Source organism: Leopardus geoffroyi, chromosome B1, assembly GCF_018350155.1.
Source record: "Leopardus geoffroyi isolate Oge1 chromosome B1, O.geoffroyi_Oge1_pat1.0, whole genome shotgun sequence".
Lineage (NCBI taxonomy): Eukaryota > Metazoa > Chordata > Mammalia > Carnivora > Felidae > Leopardus > Leopardus geoffroyi.
Genome location: NC_059327.1, coordinates 50,352,494 through 50,367,348, shown reverse-complemented (window position 1 = coordinate 50,367,348; position 14,855 = coordinate 50,352,494). Strand labels below are relative to the sequence as shown.

At 37.9% G+C, this 14,855-nt stretch overlaps 1 protein-coding gene across 2 annotated transcripts in view; it reads left to right on the top strand.

The window, feature by feature from the left end:
- KIF13B (kinesin family member 13B) overlaps positions 1-14,855 on the top strand; it is a 204,667-nt gene that overhangs the window by 68,438 nt on the left and 121,374 nt on the right. Inside the window, exons 3-7 of one of the 2 annotated variants that reach the window (XM_045461673.1) lie at positions 1,776-1,785; positions 6,320-6,380; positions 7,820-7,912; positions 9,452-9,632; positions 13,135-13,222. In XM_045461673.1, the coding sequence (XP_045317629.1) occupies positions 1,776-1,785; positions 6,320-6,380; positions 7,820-7,912; positions 9,452-9,632; positions 13,135-13,222 (433 nt within the window). Of the gene's footprint in view, positions 1-1,772; positions 1,786-6,319; positions 6,381-7,819; positions 7,913-9,451; positions 9,633-13,134; positions 13,223-14,855 lie in introns of both variants that reach the window. The other variant, XM_045461664.1, reaches the window with a different exon arrangement.

The window sequence follows — 14,855 nt, the reverse complement described above, 5'->3', positions numbered from 1 at the left end:
TTAGAAGAAATTTTTTTTATGAGACAAAGGGACAAGAAGTTGTATAGACAATTAGAAGGAAGCATTTCTGTGTTCAGTTTCCTTTAAAGTCTTAGGCTTGAGTTGTCATTTTGATCCTTGGAGAGAAACCAGTTATTCCTAAAATGCCAGTTACTGTTTTTGTCTCACTCCAGTTTCAAAAGTCCTTTCCTTTATTCTTAAACTTTCTGATTTTGACATTGTACTGTGGTGGTGAAAGTGAATATCATTGTTTTTAAGAATTACACACTGAAATGTTTAGCACTAATGGGCATGTCTGCAGCTTACTCTTGGGTGATTAAGAGATGGGAGGTGGGGAGGAATGATAGAGTAGCTGTGGCAGTGTTAACAACTGGTGAAGTTGTTTTGGGGGAAGGGAGTTCCTTGTGCTTTTCTTGCAACTTTTCTCTAAGCTTAAAACTATTTTGGAGCATCTGGGTGACTGGGTCAGTTAAACATCTGACTCTTGATTTCAGCTCAGGTCATGATCTCATGGTTTGTGAGTTTGAACCCCACATTGGCTCTGTGCTGGCAGCACAGAGCCTGCTTGGGATTCTGTCTCTCCCTCTCTCTCTGCCCCTCCCCTGCTTGCTCTCTCTCTCTCTCTCTCTCTCTCTCTGTTTCCCTCCCTCAAATAAATAAACTTAAAACACTTTTAAAAAACAATCTCAAAATTATATTGGGTTGAGTTGTATGCCTGTACCCTGAGGAGGTGTCAGTGAGTGGCAGTTTTGGGGTGAGGGAGGTTAGAAGCACCTGGGTAAGCATAGAATAAGTGAGTAATTCAGTAAGTAGTAATTTACTGGGAAAAAAATTAGTTGTTCCTTAAATTTAACCTTTTTTCCTTAGAACAGAATTCAGGTTTTTAAAAAAAAAATTTTTAATGCTTATTTTTGAGAGGGAGAGAGAGAGACAGAACAAGAGCAGGGGAGGGGCAGAGAGAGAGGGAGACACAGAATCCAAAGCAGGTTCTAGGCTCCGAGCCATCAGCACAGAGCCCAACGCGGGGCTCAAACTTACGAACCATGAGATCGTGACCTGGGCCAAAGTCAGATGCTTAACTGACTGAGCCACCCAGGCACCCCAGAATTCAGTTTTTTAATAGAAGGACCTATATAAAGAGTGAGCTACTGCTGTATCAAAGCAGAGAAAACTACTTGGGAGTGAAATCAGATGGTAAAAAGTAATGAAGGTTTAAATTATATTTTTTACAAGACCCATACAAGGATAAGCAGAATGGATAAAGCAGAAATATTAGGACTTTAAAAACTATCCAGTGCTCAGATGATGCTTCTTCTTCCTAAGAGATACAAATTAGTTTTCTATAAATAAGGACTCTTAGGGGTGCCTGGGTGGCTCAGCTGGTTGAGTGTCCAACTTCTGCTCAGGTCATGGTCTTGCGGTTAGTGGGTTTGAGCCCTGCATCAGGCTTGCTGGTGTCAGTGGGGAGCCCTCTTGGGGTCTCTGTCTCCCTCTCTCTCTGCCCTTCTCCTGCTCGAGCTCTCTCTCAAAAATAAATAAACATTAAAAAAAATTAAGGACTCTACCCTACTAGTTAATAGATATTAATTTAGCCTTTATTTTAAATTGCTATTTGATTTCAAAGTTAACATTTAGTAGTAGTAATAAAAATTTACATGATATTTATTATCATTTTACCCTTCAAAAATTGTCTTCTAACCAAGAAAAAAAATTTTTTTTAACTTTCTTCCTCTTCTTTCATGTCCACAATGACGTCACTTTTGGAAACTCAGAAGCCAGCCAAAGGTAAGATACTTGATTTATTATAAATGCTTGTGAAGATCTTATGTGTGTATTTATAAGTACTGGTAATTTTCTTCTCAAAAATTTTTTCTGTCACTTTTGTAAAAGTAATGCAAGCTGTCAGCCTGTTCATAAATCCAAAATCATTTATTGGCATAGGAGGAACTGGAGGTTTATGGAAAAGCTGTATTTGTACTTTGACCAATTCTGGCCAGTTTCCTGGCAGCTATAACACAGATTCCTTTTGTGCTCTACTGTTCACCATGGATTGGCTCGAAACTGGTCGTTCCAGACTGTGGTCAGAACCGTGCTAGGCAGACTCATCCATGTTGCTCCTGAGACAGCTGGGGACACATTCTCAGGCCAACAGAAAGCAGTCCTGGCCCACAGCTTTGTCAGGCAAATGTGCTTTCATCTTAGATTTGAGCCCAGATTCTAAAGAAACTTCTGTGGAGCGCATCAGTATCTCCTAAGCAATTCATAGGTGTGCCAAAGTGGGCACAAGGACTATATTTTTGAATTGACCATACTCTGCCATTACTTGGAACTTGTCAGGAAATTCAGATTTTTATCTAAGTTCTTAGAATTTTGTTTTTGTTTTAAGAGTCTGTGGTTGGGGCGCCTGGGTGGCACAGTCGGTTAAGCGTCCGACTTCAGCCAGGTCACGATCTCGCGGTCCATGAGTTCGAGCCCCGCGTCGGGCTCTGGGCTGATGGCTCAGAGCCTGGAGCCTGTTTCCGATTCTGTGTCTCCCTCTCTCTCTGCCCCTCCCCCGTTCATGCTCTGTCTCTCTCTGTCCCAAAAATAAATAAACGTTGAAAAAAAAAAATTAAAAAAAAAAAAAAAAAAAAAAAAAGAGTCTGGTTGAATTGTAATTCCAATCTCTATTATTGTTGCTAAAATATGTATAGGAATGGCTCTTTGGGACTGAATAAGTTTTTAATAGTATAATGTGGCACTGGATTTCTTTATATTTGTAAAACTCACTTTACTAGTTTGATCTCTTCTGTGTACAGGTATTGGATTAGTTTTTGTTTTCTTATTTTTTTTGATGGAGCCAGAGACTGGAGATTGCAATAAAGATGTGAGGAAGCATTACATGACCATTTAAAAACTATTCATGTTTTACTTAGTTCAGTTGTGTCTTCATGTTTAGAGACAACATTTTGTTGACATAAGAAGTATAGAAGGACCAACATCACATTACTAACATAGTGGTTACTTCTAGGGAGAGGTATGCTTGGTGAATGGGAGACATTTAATTTTTACTTTATGTTTCTGTGTTATTTGACTTTGTGTAGTGAATGTGTGCTTCTTTACTGTTATTTGAAAAAAAAGTTTTATTTTATTTTAAGGGAACAATATTTAGAAAGAAAAGGGCTTGTCCTTTAGGACATCCTTGGCTGAAGATTCTTATAATTGGAAGATTCCTATATAACAAAATTGCTTAAACTTAGAGACCATTCAGCATTGTGAGTAGATAAGAACTAAGTGTTCATTAGTTCCCAACTTTGTACCAGGCTGTGGCACTTTCACATAATTTGAGGAATACAGCTAATCCAACCTAATGATGGAGAGCCTAGTGATAAGCAGACCCCAGCTGAAAGGCTGGTTTCCAATCCCAGCTCCCTCACCTGCCAGCTACCAGATTCTTAATTTCTTTATACCTCAGTGTCCTGTGAACAGGGCCTAGCACCTGTATTGACTAGTGGTTTCTGTAATGGTAGCATCTCTATTGCAATTGAGAATTAGAAATGCAATTGTTAAAGAAATCCCTAAATTAAAAAAAGAAAGAAAAGGAAAAAAAACAAACCCATAATGACTGAGCCTGCTCTCTGGTAAGTGCATGCATATGGGGATGGCACCTTTGAAGTGAGAGCTAAGCTTACAGAACAAGAAGCAGGATAGTTTCTACTTATCCTGATTAAGAACAGAATTAAATAAAATAAGAGATGAGAGTTGAAAGCTAGAACAGAAGAAACCTAATTTGAATTTCACATTTTATTCATTCTCACCATGCCGTAATGATTGTCACTATGGCTGACAAATACCGTTTGAAAAGGACCCAAAATGCAGTTTGCCCCAACCCAAGTCCTTTGGAACCACCTTCCATATTCCTTTTTCTTTTCCTCCTCTCTCTGTTGGAGTATTGCTAACACAGCGAGCCACCACTCTTGACAGATACAGGTCTAGCTTTGGAAAAATGTTGAGGGTCAGTAATGTACAACATAGTGCTTCAGCCGGTGGATGGCTTCTGGGCTCCAGGGCTCCTACCTCTTCCTGGGTCTTGCCAGTCATTGGGCTTCTCCTTGCCTTCTTGGTCTAGCATTCCCATCACTGCCCCCTCCCAGGGAACAAACACCTCCCTGTCTGCTGTTTTGCAGAAAGATAGGGGTGTTCTGATCATTCTCTGCTTTAAAGGTCTTTTTAACCAGTCATCCTGGCGGCTGCCCCCAGAGTGCTCTCATGCCCATTTACTTGTTCCCTTGGTGCTCTCCCAGAACTGCTCTTACCTTTGCAACCATCTTCTTCTGCAGTGTTTTGGCCCCATTCTGCCCTACCCTGTCCCCCATCAGTCTCATTATAGCTATTTTTCAGAGAGTCTCCATTTCTATCCAGATAGAAACAAGCAGTCTAGCTTTCGAAAACTTGCTCTCCTTTCCCCTCTTGTTTCCCCTTTTGGCCCTTTCCCTTCTTTCACTCCATCATTTTGAGTTAATTTCAAGTGGGAGGGGGATATAGGCATGCATACTTAATTTACCATTTTAATCTAATTTCCTTTCTTTAAAAAAATTTTTTTTAACTTTTGGAACTTCGATCCAGGTAGTCTTGTGAGTTTACACAGATGCACTCTCCTGGAGGGACAGATAAAATATTTTAAAATACTGAAATCATGTCATCATACTCAAAAACAACATAATGTGGGGCGCCTGGGTGGCTCAGTTGGTTTGACATCTGACTCTTCATTTCAGCTCAGGTTATGATCCCAGGGTCGTGGGACTGAGCCCGTCATTGGGCTCTGCACTGATCTTGGAGACTGCTTAAGAGTCTCTCTCTCTCTCTCTCTCTCTCTCTCTCTCTCTCCCTCTCCCTCCCTCCCTTTCCCCTCTCCCCTTCCCCGTCCCCCCTTCTGCTCTCTCTCAAAAAAAAGATTGCTTCAAAAACAACATAATGTAACTTTAGGGACTAGCAGCAAGCTGGGGCTAACGCAGTGTTTACTGGACCTTGGGATCAGACACAGGTTCTCAGAAGTGATTAGAGGTTCACCTCTTATTAGATTAGATTAGAGGGGGCCCTGATGTATGGGTGGATGAGGACTGGAGAACTCATCATATGAAAACTGATTTGAGTGAGGCTCCAACATGAATGAAGTCTTAAGAAAAAGATTTTGGCCACCAACATTGAGCTGTCTGTGGAAATTAGAGGGCGTGGAGACATTGGACTTTGGAAAGACCAAAATCTGGGCTTCAGTATCTGGGAGTGGCCGTGTGACTAGTCATGTAAAGGTGGCCAGAGGGAGAGGAAAAAAACAAGCAACCACGTAAACCATAAAACACAAACTCCCTATTCAGATGCACTTGCAAACTGACATATAAAGGCCCAAGAGGAAAACTGTTATCAGGAAGTGAGGCAGCCGACTCCCAAAATTGGAGAGTTTGAACTACAGGCTGAAATGATTTTAAAAACAATTACACTTAAAATCCTTAGAGACTTAATTATAAAACATGAAATCAAAAAAAGAAAAACCAATGAAAAAAAGTTAAAGATTGCTAAATAAATAAATAAGCAAGCAAGCAAGCAAGCAAGCAAGCATATTTTGGAAAGTAGTAAATGTAAAAGATCCAAACAGAGCTGGTCTGTGATATCTCACCAGGTGGCATTAACCACTAACCATTTTCCAGTGTGTATTCTTACTAAGCTTTTCATCTGTATAGATTTTGGAACAAACATGGGACTGTGGTCCAGACTTTATAACTTTTACATTAATACATGAACATTTTCTTATCAGTGTTCTGCTGATAAAAGCTATGCAGTATTGTACATGGGTGTGTTATAATTTTTCGATTCTGCTGTCTTGTAACATTTTCAACATGCTGTAGTAATCATCTTTACATCTTAATTCTTTTAAAATACCTGTATTTTCTCTGAGAAAACTAAAACTGTAGAGAATGTATAAAAGCATAAAGAGGACAGAGATCACTAATCTTATGCAGAAATAAATTTTATATGTGTAACTAGGTGTGTGTACATGTATATGTGTATAATAACCACCATAAATATTGTTTTGTAACCTCCCCCTTTTCACTTAACATTGTGAAGGGTTTTCCATGTGAAATAAAGGTCTATATCATTTATAGAGTATTCGTTGTAAAACTGTACCATAAATAATTTAACTAACCTCCATTGTGAAGACGGTAAGTTATTTTTATTTCACTACTGTGAACAATGTTATCAATGTTACAACATTGTTATAGCATTATAAGTATATTAAGGGTTTATTCTTAGTACATACTGTACTGTTTTTATTTTTCAACAGGTGTTTGCATATGATCATTGTTTCTGGTCCATGGATGAATCAGTCAGAGAAAAATATGCAGGTAAGCACAGCATCCTATTAACTACTTACAATATAGAAAAGGTGTTTTTATGTTTTTTCCATAAAGTATGACAGCATTATTTTTTGTATAACTTTAAAAATTATATAGAGAACTTCCTCCCGTCTTTGCTGTTTTTATATTAATCAGGATATAGATTAACAAGGTGCTGTTCTTGGTATAAGACAATGAAGGTAGATTAATAGGGTACATGGTTGAAGTTATCACACGCATTCCCAGGCCTTACATGGGACCTGGAGTACACTAACCATTTAGATTCTCTTCGATGTCCGTGATGAGTCTAGCAAGGCAGCTTGATATAAGATGAGCCAAGGAGAAAAGGAAACCCTTAGTTTAGTCCAGGCTCTGCTCCTACCTGCCTCTGTGACTAGTAAGTCACTTATGTTTCATTGTTTCATTTCTCTCTTTAATGGATTCTCCAAATTTGCTTGGAATTCTGTTATTTTCTTACTCTACTCAACGATGACTGTCTTAAGTTTAGAACTTGTCTACAAGTTTAGGACTACAGCGACAGCCTTCTAATTTCTTTTATTCCCAACTGCTTTTATGACACCTGTTTCTAAGCAGTATCTTTTAAATATTGTCATATTGTATTGGCTTTTGTCATGAGACAGAGTAGTATTACAGCTGGTTCAAAAACTTAAGGTTAGTTTAGTATAGCTGGCCTGACAGATTACTTACAGATTGCTTCTGTATTGGAAATAAGAGGATGATATGCTAATCTGGGAAATTAACTAGGAAGTGGGGCATATTGGAATGCTATTTTTAGCATTCTAACAAACATACTTTCTATGTAAGTATATATATAAGTATATAACAAACTGGATGCATAACAGCATCCAGGTCTTTCATATTTCATATTATATTCAAGACTCAAAGAGAGGCTGAGTGATTTTGTTTGATTATTGACATACTTAATTTAGCCTGTGGAAGAGAATTTGAACCTATTATTTTTGTCCATGATTGAAAGCTAGAAGAAATTTTCAAGATCTTCTCTCTTCTAGCTGGTATGTATTGTAGACCCTATAATTAAAAATTATCATTGAAGAAAAGGAGAGGAGATTGATATATATAATTGTTTAATTCAGGTTTACTGAGGTTCCAGATATAAACTTTGGATATTTTTAATCATCGTTTACAAAATTAGCAGTTCATTAGCTTTTTGCATTGCAGAGGATTTTTGGCCAGTGTTTATTAATTCAAGTTCGTATTATCCAGGAACTTTTTACTCATTTCCTATCCTGGGCTAACTAGAAATACTTGAAAGACATAAGCCTTTGGACACCTTCATCAAGTCCTAAAATCTTGTTTGGAGATCTACAACTTGAAAAAGTGCATTTTGGAAGGGGTTGTTTTTAGTTTTTAGAAAGTTGTTCATATGTAGTTAAAATATCCTTTCTTATTCTTTTTCTCTCTTTCAGGTCAAGATGATGTTTTCAAGTGCCTTGGGGAGAATATCCTTCAGAATGCGTTTGATGGTTACAATGCATGTATCTTTGCCTATGGACAGACTGGTAATGTTAAATAATATATACTTTTTTAAGCTTTAAAGACCGTAACAGAGAAAGTAACAAAGAGAATACATATTGTTAGCATCTTATCAGTTACAATTGATAAGGAACATTTTGAATTCTGTACTTCTGTGGTTAACAGGAAAGAAAATCTATATAAAGTGAAGGAGTCACTCTTATAAGGGTATGTTGCATAGGTTGTCCAATTGAAAACTAGTCTTTGTGGAAGAATGGTTCTGGGAGCGCCTGGGTGGCTCAGTCATTTGAGCGCCCGACTTTTGATTTCGGCTCAGGTCATGATCTTATGTGAGATCAAGCTCCATGTTGGGCTCTGCACTAACAGCATGGAACTGGCTTGGGATTCTTTCTCTCCCTCTCTCTCTGCCCCTCCCCCACTTTCTCTCTCTCTCAAAATAAATAAATAAACATTAAAAAAATTAGAATGGTTGTGATATTTTTAAGAGCCAGTATATGATGTGGTTAAAAGAGCACAGATTCTGAGCCAGGGTAGCCCAGCTCCAGCCCAGCTCCTATGAAACTTACACCTCAGTTTTCTTATCTGTAAAATGTTGGTAAGTGTAAGCCTTCCTTATAGGGTTGTCACAATTAGTTAACATCAAAAACTTACAGAAAAAGCCTGGTACTTAAGAAGTGGTGTATTGGTTTGAGATATTATGACAATGATAAATGTCAAGTGATAAAAGCAGCAATTTATAGAATTAAAAATATGTTTATAAAAGCATTGCTACTAAAGAAGGAATAAGAGTTATACTTAAGTTAGGACTATGCATGATTTAATGTTTTCCTTTCTATTTTCCTGTGTTTTCTAAATTTTCTTTAATGAATATGTATTTTTGGTACAATGGAGAAAATAATTTTATAGTAGAGAAAGAAGATTACTCTGGTTTTTACACTGTTGCCAAAGGGTAGTAAGTTAATTTGCTCTGGGGCCTATAGGGATAATGTGTATTTTTTGTGCTATGATTAGTGGTTGGGAACAGTCACAGTAGTATTCATCATATGGATCTTCCCAGTTAATTTTAGAAAACTAGTTAGACCTCACTTTTTTTCAGTTGTTTTAGGTAATTTTTTTAAAGTATGAAGATGGTTAAATTATGTTTTTATTTTCTTCCTAAAAGGTGCTTATTTTATTTATTTTGAAAGAGAGAAAGCGTGCGTGTGCAGGGCAGTGGGGGCAGAGAGAGAGGGAGAGAGAGAATCCTAAGCAGGCTCCACGCTGTCAGCTTGAAGCCTGAGGCAGGGCTCAGTCCCACGAGCTGTGAGATCACTACCTGAACCGAAATCAAGAGTTGGATGCTCAACCAGCTGAGCCACCCAGGCTCCCCAAAAGTGTTTACTTTAGATTTTACATGTGTAATAGGAAAGCTTCCATATTTGGTTAGTCTTATCATTATACTTGGTATATTTCTTATTTTATTTTGGGCATTTTACTAAGTGCTATAATTTATTATGAGCAATGGAATGGGAGTTATGTATTTAAACTTCTCAGAGACAGTAATAACTATGATTTCCACTTTATAGGATCTGGAAAATCTTATACCATGATGGGCACAGCCGACCAACCTGGATTAATTCCAAGACTTTGCAGTGGACTCTTTGAACGAACTCAGAAAGAGGAAAATGAGGAGCAGAGTTTTAAAGTAGAAGTGTCCTATATGGAAATTTATAATGAAAAAGTTAGAGACCTTCTTGATCCCAAAGGGTAAAGGACTTTGAAACTTTAATGTTATAGCATTAAGGACTAAAACAGACTTCTAAATTGACTTAAGTGAATTTTTTTATATTGAACTCTGGTAGAATTCTTCGTGCTTTTATCTGTTTATCTACTTATTGTCCTTGTGACTGTGTTTTCAGTCACATTGAGCAGCTTCCTGCAGTCAATTCTGGCTTTTGAGTTTAGGGCTGAGTTGGGGAGGGAAGTATTGTTGAGCCACATGTATTTGCCTCATACTGCCTTTTTTCACATACATCCAAAGCACAAACAAAAAATACGCAATGAAAATTGAGTTGCTTAGTATCATGAGGAACTTGTATCCTTAATCAAGTGGAGTTTCCTTCTTTCTTTTCTTTCTTTTATAAAAGGCCAAGAAATTTCAGGTCATTAGCCATTTTTTCTTTGCTTGCTGAGAAGGGCATAATCAGAGATTTGAAACCTGGACTTTAGGATAGTTAATTTTAAAGATCCCCAGAGAAAAAGAATGTCCCATTTTATGGCATAGACTTTGAAAGAGAAGTGGTTTGAAAGTATTAGAAAGCCTTAGAAAATGCTGTTCTCCCTCTGCAGTCATAACTGAACCTAATGAGGAAGATAAGTATCTGAGGAAATCTGTCCATTGCACAGTTTTCTGAGTCAGATTTTAAGGAAGTGCAACAATGGTGAAAAAGAAACAAATAACCACAGCATGTGGTTTATAGATGTAAGAACAGTGTTTATAAGGTCAAAGAGCCACATGAACTGAGGCTTAGAATGTGGAGTTACAAGGGGATGCATAATTATGCTTGGACGAAGAAGATGATCAAAAAAAGGTGGTCTTAGAAGCAGTGAATCATAGTGATGCTCAGTCGTAAGAAAACGTGTCAATCCCTCACTGGTATCTGTTTTCTTTGTCAAAGGTAATGATCTTCGGTCCTTTCACAATGACATTCAATTGGCACTTAGTGTTTCTCTGTAAAACTTAACATTTAGGGGCGCCTGAGTGGCTCAGTTGGTTAAGTGTGTGACATCGGCTCAGGTCATGATCTCACAGTTCATGAGTTCGAGCCCCGTTCGGGCTCTGTGCTGACAGCTCAGAGCCTAGAGCCTGCTTTGGATTCTGTGTCTCCCTCTTTCTCTGCCCCTGCCCCAGTCATTCTCTCTCTCTCTCTCTCTCTCTCTCTCTCTCTCTCTCTCTCTCAAAAATAAACATTAAAAAAAAAAACCTTAACATTTATTGAATGATCATTATTACATGCCGAGCACTAGGCAAGTTGTAAAGGAAGATCTCACAGTGTGGACAGAATGAGAGTTTTGGAAACAAGTAATTATAATACAGTGCAGTGATGCTTTTAAATTATGAAGGAGGCTTATATAAAATAGGTGAGGGGAAAGAGGGAATGAGGAGAAGGGAAGAGTCCACGAAGAGTGCTGGATGATTTTTGTGCTGAGTAGCAGTTTGTCCACTGAGAAGTTAGGTGAGAACCATTCAGGCATAGGGGACAGCCTATGCTAAAAGGATGGAGGTATAAGACATCACTTGCTTGGAGAGTGACCCCACTGTCCAGGGTGGCTGGAGGACCCTGAGCATGGCTGGAGGGCACTGAGCATGAAAATCTAAACAGGGAACCAAAGGAGGCCAGAGGTAGGAAGGTTCTAGCTTAAGTACCCACATCTTGCTGAATACTGTGTCCTTGTACTTTTTCTGCATCTTCACCTCAGTGAAGAGCATCACTTTCTTTGAGATCCCAAAGTTCTTTTTGCCAGGAATTCTTAGCTGACTTCGTATTCCACATTGCTTGTGTGCAGTCTGTGCTTGTGCTTGCCTGTGCAAGCTTGTGCTTGCCTGGAGTCTTTAATAATTTCTTATGTTTGTCTTGTATATAGTTAGTATTTAGCAGCATGGGCTTGGGGTTCACATAGCTCTGCATCTGGGTCCCTCTAATTGTTATCTATTAAGCAAATTTCGTATGCTTTCTAGGCCTCATTTGTACAGAGGGGATGATAATATTACATAATATTGCAGAGGGCTGTTGTGAAGATTGGCTGGGATAATACACCTGAGGTCTTAGAACAGTTACATAGTAAGTGCTCAGTTAGCTGCTGTTGTCTCCTCCATGAAAGTTTCTTGAGGATTTTTGTAATGTTTCTGAAGAGTTGAAGTGAATAGAATTAAAAACTCTAAAAGTGATCCCTTTTCAGTGAAAGACTGTCTGAGAGAACTTAGTTTTTTAAATCAAGTACTCATTTTATGAATTCAGTATCTACTGTGTGTAATGATGTAATTATGTTGTTTTATACTCAGGAGGTAATACAGTACACATTATCTTTAAAAGAAAAGAAAAATTAAAGGAAAAAGTTATAGTATATCTTGAGATCAGAATTAAGTCAAATATTTGTTCTATATTTACTTCATGTACAGTTCTATAGTGGTAAGTGAAATTTTTGGTTGTTGATCCTAGGGTGCTAGAGGATTCCAAATCATTAGAAAATCAGTACATAAAATAAGAATCACTTGTAATCCCACCAGCAACAAATATTCTTTTTTTCATTGTAATGTTTATATTTAAAAAAATTTTTAATGTTTATTTTTGAGAGGTGGGGGAGGGGCAGAGGGGGGGCGGGGACACAGAATTCGAAGCAGGCTCCAGGCTGTGTGCTGTGAGCACAGAGCCTGATGAAGAGCTGGAACCCATGAACTGTGAGATCATGACCTGAGCCGAAGTCAGACGCTTAACCTACTGAGCCACTCAGGTGCCCCATTGTGTATTGTTTATATTTTTTAAGGAGCTTTTTTGAGAGAGAATTCATGTACTGTACAATCATCAACAAATATTCTTAATGTTTTTGGTTGATGTATTAGGTATGCTGTATGTTCTAGGTTTTGGCAGATTCCCCTTATGGGGTTTATTAGTTCTTTGTTTTAAGTGGTATTTATTTATTTTTTAATCATGAATAAGTATTTAATTATACTGAATCCTTTTCACTACATTTATTGAAATGATTGTGTTTTGTTCCCCATTTAGTCTATCAGTATAGTGTGATAATGGGCATGAATCAGTGTTAAAACAACCTAGCAGCCCTGGGATCAGCCTAATGTTACATTTTTAAATCATGATTAAATTCAGTGTATTGGCTTGTTTGTTTTTATTCATGACTGAGATTGGTCTGAGCTTTCTTGCACAGTTAACATTTATTGAGTTCTGTTCTTTGTACCACTTTCTGTGAAATGACAAGTAGATTGTTTGTATTTATTTGACTCTGCATTCTTTGTGGTAGGAAATAGACATCCCACAGTGTACCCTTTTGAGTGATGTGATATTTTACCACATTATGAAGTTTTTCTTACCAGTCAAGATTTTAAATTTTGGTTTAGATTCTTCTTGAATCAAGTTAGTTGGTTCTTTTTACTTGGGATCTTTATTGAATTCAGTGTATATTTTTATGGAGGACGATTGAGTCCTTTTAAAAACACGTTATTGTTTTAAAATTCTTTCTTTTTAATGAGCAGAAGTCGTCAAACATTAAAAGTCAGAGAGCACAGTGTGTTGGGACCCTATGTCGATGGACTTTCTAAACTGGCTGTCACAAGCTACAAGGTAATAACATCCTTTATGTAAACTGCTTACAGTCACTGTAGCAAATTCTTGTTTAAATTGTGATGATGATTTTTCTTGAAATTAAAAAAAATTATAGTAGTATTACTTAAAAGCTACTTTTTACAAAAATCTGTCTTGAAAAGCTATGTATGGCTATTAGGACAGTTTAATTTTGAGAGAAGGTTATACACATTTGCCAAGCATACCTGGTCATCTGTTGTGAGATACATATTTTTTCATATTTTATGAACTCTAAAATTGTGATATTCCTTATGGTTACATCTTAAAATTATAAATGGCAGCATTTTTCTTCCCTAGCAGTACATAAAATAATGAAGTTGCTTATGATTTCATTGTTTTAGTGAAATAAAATATATGAATTGGGTAGTTGGAATTCAAAGTCTGTTTCTAATTTGAGAGGATCACGCATTGGTCTTTTATTCTTTTCATTTTCCAACTTCACACTTCTGCTTTGTGTGGATCCATCAGGCTTTGCGTGTTGAGGAAATGGGGGTGGAGTGAGATGCTGTGATGTCATGTACCTCGGATTAAGAGTCACAGAATATTGGGGGCGCCTGGGTGGCGCAGTCGGTTAAGCGTCCGACTTCAGCCAGGTCACGATCTCGCGGCTCGTGAGTTTGAGCCCCGTGTCGGGCTCTGGGCTGATGGCTCAGAGCCTGGAGCCTGTTTCCGATTCTGTGTCTCCCTCTCTCTCTGCCCCTCCCCCGTTCACGCTCTGTCTCTCTCTGTCCCAAAAATAAATAAACGTTGAAAAAAAAAAAAAGAGTCACAGAATATTGATCTGGTGATACTTAATCCTATTGTGTGACTCTTGTATGACTTTGGATTCATCTACCTCACTAAAAGCCTCTTTGTCCCAAGTTATAAAACGGAAATTAGTTGTATTGTCTTGAGTATATTATGTGGTAGGCCCATTTGGTTTTTTTTGTTCTTTAATCAGTGCTGTCATTTGGTCAATGATACTTCATTTAGTAGGTGTTAGTTACTTCATTTGGTTAACATCTATTGAACATCTATCATGTGCCAGACATTGTACTAGGTACTGAGGATATAAAAAATGAATGAGATGGTCCATCCCCTCAAGATACTTGTAGATGTTATTATAAAGGTATTCTGAAACAACATGACTAAGAGCAATGAGAAATTCTTGTCTAGGATTAGTAGTTTGGAGGAGGGGGATACCTAACTTAAATGAATATGTAGGTGTCTGGGGAGGGTGGAGTCTAGGAAGACTTCCTGGAGGAGATCAAATAGATAATGCATGTGAAAAGTCTTTGAGAAACCTAGGGTATTAATGTTAGTAAGTATTGTTATTTTAATAATGATTATTTGAGGACTTATTTATACAACACTGGAGAGAGATCAAGATGTTTTTGAATGCTCAGAGGAGATTGGAAAGTGACAAGAGACATTTTGCTTGTTTAAAAAATGTAAAGGCTCAGGGCACCTGGGTGGCTCAGTCAGTTGAACTTCTGACTTTGGCTCAGGTCATGATCTCATGGTTCATGAGTTTGAGCCTCACATCAGGCTCGCTACTATCAGCCTGTCAGTGGAGAGCCCACTTAAGATCCTCTATCCCCTTCTCTTTCTGGCCTTCCCCCACTTGTGTGCA